Source organism: Pteropus alecto, unplaced genomic scaffold (assembly GCF_000325575.1).
Source record: "Pteropus alecto unplaced genomic scaffold, ASM32557v1 scaffold113, whole genome shotgun sequence".
NCBI classification, from domain to species: Eukaryota; Metazoa; Chordata; class Mammalia; order Chiroptera; family Pteropodidae; genus Pteropus; species Pteropus alecto.
The window spans coordinates 7,078,832-7,082,326 of record NW_006433949.1 but is presented as its reverse complement, the minus strand read 5'-3'; the positions used below and the strand labels follow the sequence as shown (position 1 = coordinate 7,082,326).

Here is a 3,495-nt window from a genome sequence, read left to right as displayed (position 1 = left end):
AGCAGGAAGTCAAAGGAAAGAACCCCGGGAGACACGAGACAGTTCCGGCATGACCAGAAGAGCAGTGATTCTCAACCGGGGACAATTATGCTCTCAGGACAAATGTTAGGAGACATTTGTGGTTGTCACAATCTGGAGAAGAGAGGGAAGCACTCCTGGCATCTAGGGGACAGTTTCAGAAGGTAGGCCAGGGATGTTGCTAAACATCCTATAATGCACAGGATAGCTGCCCATTACAGAGAACTGCCCAAGCGTCAATAGTGCTGAGAAGCCCTGGGCGAAGGCCAGCTTAGAGAGGAGGAAATCTAACTACAGAGGCAGGTGGTAGTTAAACCTCCTCCCAAAGACTTGTCTGCTTATCTCATCCAGCTGTTAAACCCACCAGCTGGAAACCTTGAACAAGTTACTTTGCTTTTTTGTGCCTGTTTCCTCATTTGTACAATGAGACTAATAATAAAAAGTACCCACCCACCCCCATATGGTTGCTAGAGAAAACGAGTTAGTACAGGAAAGGTACTTAGAACATTGCCAGGCCTCAACTCTCAAGTATCCATCATTACTAGCTACTAGCATCTTGGAGCTGAAATAGTCATGTGCTTCCTCCTGGATATGCAGCACTGCACCCAAATCAAAAGCAAAGACCTTGATGGCAGCATTGCATCATCACCAACGCATCTTACTAGTCACTACAGAATTGCAGAGTGTGAGGGATGGAAGTGATCAAAACAGAGCTGCCATCAACTCAAAGCTACTTATTTTACAGATGAACAAGTGGTGGCCCAGGCGAGTTAGGTGTCTTGCTAAAGTCAAATAACTAGTTAGTGTAAGAATCTGACCCAGAATCTACTCTGGTCTATTTAATCTCTCCATCATTATCATGCTTCCTGCAAGCATGTTATTAGCATTCTGACCATCGTAGAATCCTCTAAAACAGTAATTCTCTAAGTGTGATCTACAGATCAGGGGCATCAGCAGCACCTGGGAACTTATTAGAAATCCAAGTTCTTGGCCTAACCCAGACTTTCGGGATCAAAGACTCTGGGAGTGGGACCTGATGTATGAACATGCCTTCTAGGGGCTTCCGATGCATGTTACATGTGAGGACCATGGCTCTAAAAGAACTTTTCAAAAAAGCCTTGTTCCTGTTGACTTTACAGGATCATGGGTGAAAAAATTCCCAACAGAAATGACCCACAACCGCAACTTCCGGCTGAATGAGCGAGAGGTGGTCAAGGTTTCCATGATGCAGACCAAGGGAAACTTCCTGGTGGCAAATGACCAGGAGCTGGACTGTGATGTCCTGCAGCTGGAGTATGTGGGGGGCATCAGCATGCTAATTGTGGTCCCACATAAGCTGTCTGGGATGAAGACCCTCGAGACACAGCTGACACCCCAGGTGGTGGAGAGATGGCAGAAAAGCATGACAAACAGGTACTTTGGGTTGAGTGTTTGTTTGTTTGTTTTATTTCCAGGATCCTGAGGGAGCCCAGGAATAGTGGAACCTTGGTCATTTTTTTAAAAAAAGGAGAAGTATTATGAATACCCAGGAACTGCCACAGTGGGCCACTCTATTAATTCAGCTCAAATTTCTTTCGGTGAGAGGCAATCAGAACATCTGTGAGAAACACATCTGCTCTCCATAGTGAGTTTCAGAAATTAGGCACAGGTGACAAAGATCCAGCTTGGAAACAATCCTGGCTCTGATTCTGAGTCCCAGCTTGTAAAAGTGGCATGATCCCTTAAGTCTCCAAGGTTGCTGGAGGAAATATACAGAAAAGCAATGTCAAGCATTCCCCACAGCACCTGGAACCTGGGAGGTGTCCAACAAAGATGAAATTTCCCCTCTCCCTCCCCAAGAAATCCTGAGGTGTTCTTAACTCATTAAGGACATGTCATTCATGATTTTCCTCTATTGTTATTTATTACTCCATAGTCAAAACCACAGGTTTTAAAAATTTACTAACATTATTATTTGGCTCATGGCAGAAAATGGAGAAGTCACATTTCTGTTTCACTGTATGCTGGCTAGGCCCATATTAAGAGGTGAATCTGGTGTGAATCTCCTTTCAGGACAAGAATACAAAGAAATGCAATAAACTGAAAAGCAGGCTCTTAGAGGAAAGTATTTACCCAGGTAGCCAATTAGTCATCAAGCCCTGTCAATTTTTCCTTAAAAATGTCCCTCTGTACTTGTCTCTTACTTGACCTCACTATCCATGACCTTCTACCCTGAGCCTAGGGAGGCCTAACCACCCTGTCTGTTTCCATTCCTCAGTCCACTCCAGCACTAGCCACCAGAACAGCATTCCGACGACACCATCTCCATCTACTTCTTCTCATAAACTCTCTGTGGACCCCCACCCATTGGACACAGCCCAGTTTCCCGGCCTGGCCCACAGACACAGCCCAATCCAGCCTGCTCTGCTCTCTCTCACCTCCTCCTTTCCTTTCCCCTCCCCTCCTGCCCACTGCCCTCCTGCACCCCAGCCAGACCACAGCCACACACTACCTCTAGGTCTTTGCTCACTCAGTGAGCCCACCCATCTCTCAAGCTGTAGGCCACCTTCTAGGCCACAGGAATACCTCTCTTTTAATAGACCTGTTCTAGTTGGTCAGACATTAACATACCAATTTTTGTTTTCACTGCTTCACATATGAGCATCTTGGCTCGCTAACAGGAAAGCAAGCTCTTGGGAAGCGGGGAAGACATATGACATCTCTTTACCCCCGGGAGGGGTAGATTTGGCCCAAAAGCACTATTGCTGCTGTTCATCCAGTTAAGGACTGAATGAGCTGTGGCAAGGACAGAATGCTTGGCACTGTCTGGTATATAAAGAGTTCTTTTTTTTTAAAGTACACTGACCAGATATTCAACTCCTTAATAAAATAAGAAACACTTGAAATCAGGGACCCAAACAAGGGATTTTAGATACCTTCTCAAACCATAAACCAGTAAAGTTCTGCTGCTGACCTGGAAGACAGGACGTGAACCACATGGTATGGAGGAAATGACCACACAGCAGTACCCACGCCTCAGTTTTCTGTAACTGGAATTACAATGGGATGGTCTTTACAAAATTCTAAACTGACAGTACCAGGATATGATATTAACAAGTGCTATATCAATTTTGAAGAAGAAACATGATTCTTTTGTAACTTGTGGCTCATAAAACTGGGCCTCCTTTTCTTCTCTGATCAGAACGCGAGAGGTGCTCTTGCCTAAATTCAAGCTGGAGAAGAACTACAACCTGGTGGAAGCTCTGAAGTCAATGGGGGTCACAGCGCTGTTTGATGAAAACAGCAACATGACAAGCATCTCAGACCAGAGAATCACCATGAACCTGGTAACCTCCCTTCTCCGCCCTCTGCACCTATCCCCAGGGTCTGTCCCCAGCAAAGCCTCCCTGCTGCCCGGCCTGGCTGCACAGCTCAGGGGTATTGGGTCTGCTCCCCCTGTGTCTACCAGATACTGAGCGGGCAGGGTGGTCTGTCTCA

General features: G+C 46.0%; 2 protein-coding genes across 2 annotated transcripts in view; one reads left to right on the top strand and one right to left on the bottom strand.

Moving 5' to 3' along the window:
- PI4KA (phosphatidylinositol 4-kinase alpha) overlaps window positions 1-3,495 on the bottom strand; it is a 115,630-nt gene that overhangs the window by 58,946 nt on the left and 53,189 nt on the right.
- SERPIND1 (serpin family D member 1) overlaps window positions 1-3,495 on the top strand; it is a 14,351-nt gene that overhangs the window by 5,410 nt on the left and 5,446 nt on the right. Inside the window, exons 3-4 of the mRNA XM_025044481.1 lie at window positions 1,158-1,431; window positions 3,200-3,344. Coding sequence (XP_024900249.1) covers window positions 1,158-1,431; window positions 3,200-3,344 — 419 coding nt within the window. The remainder of the gene's footprint in view (window positions 1-1,157; window positions 1,432-3,199; window positions 3,345-3,495) is intronic.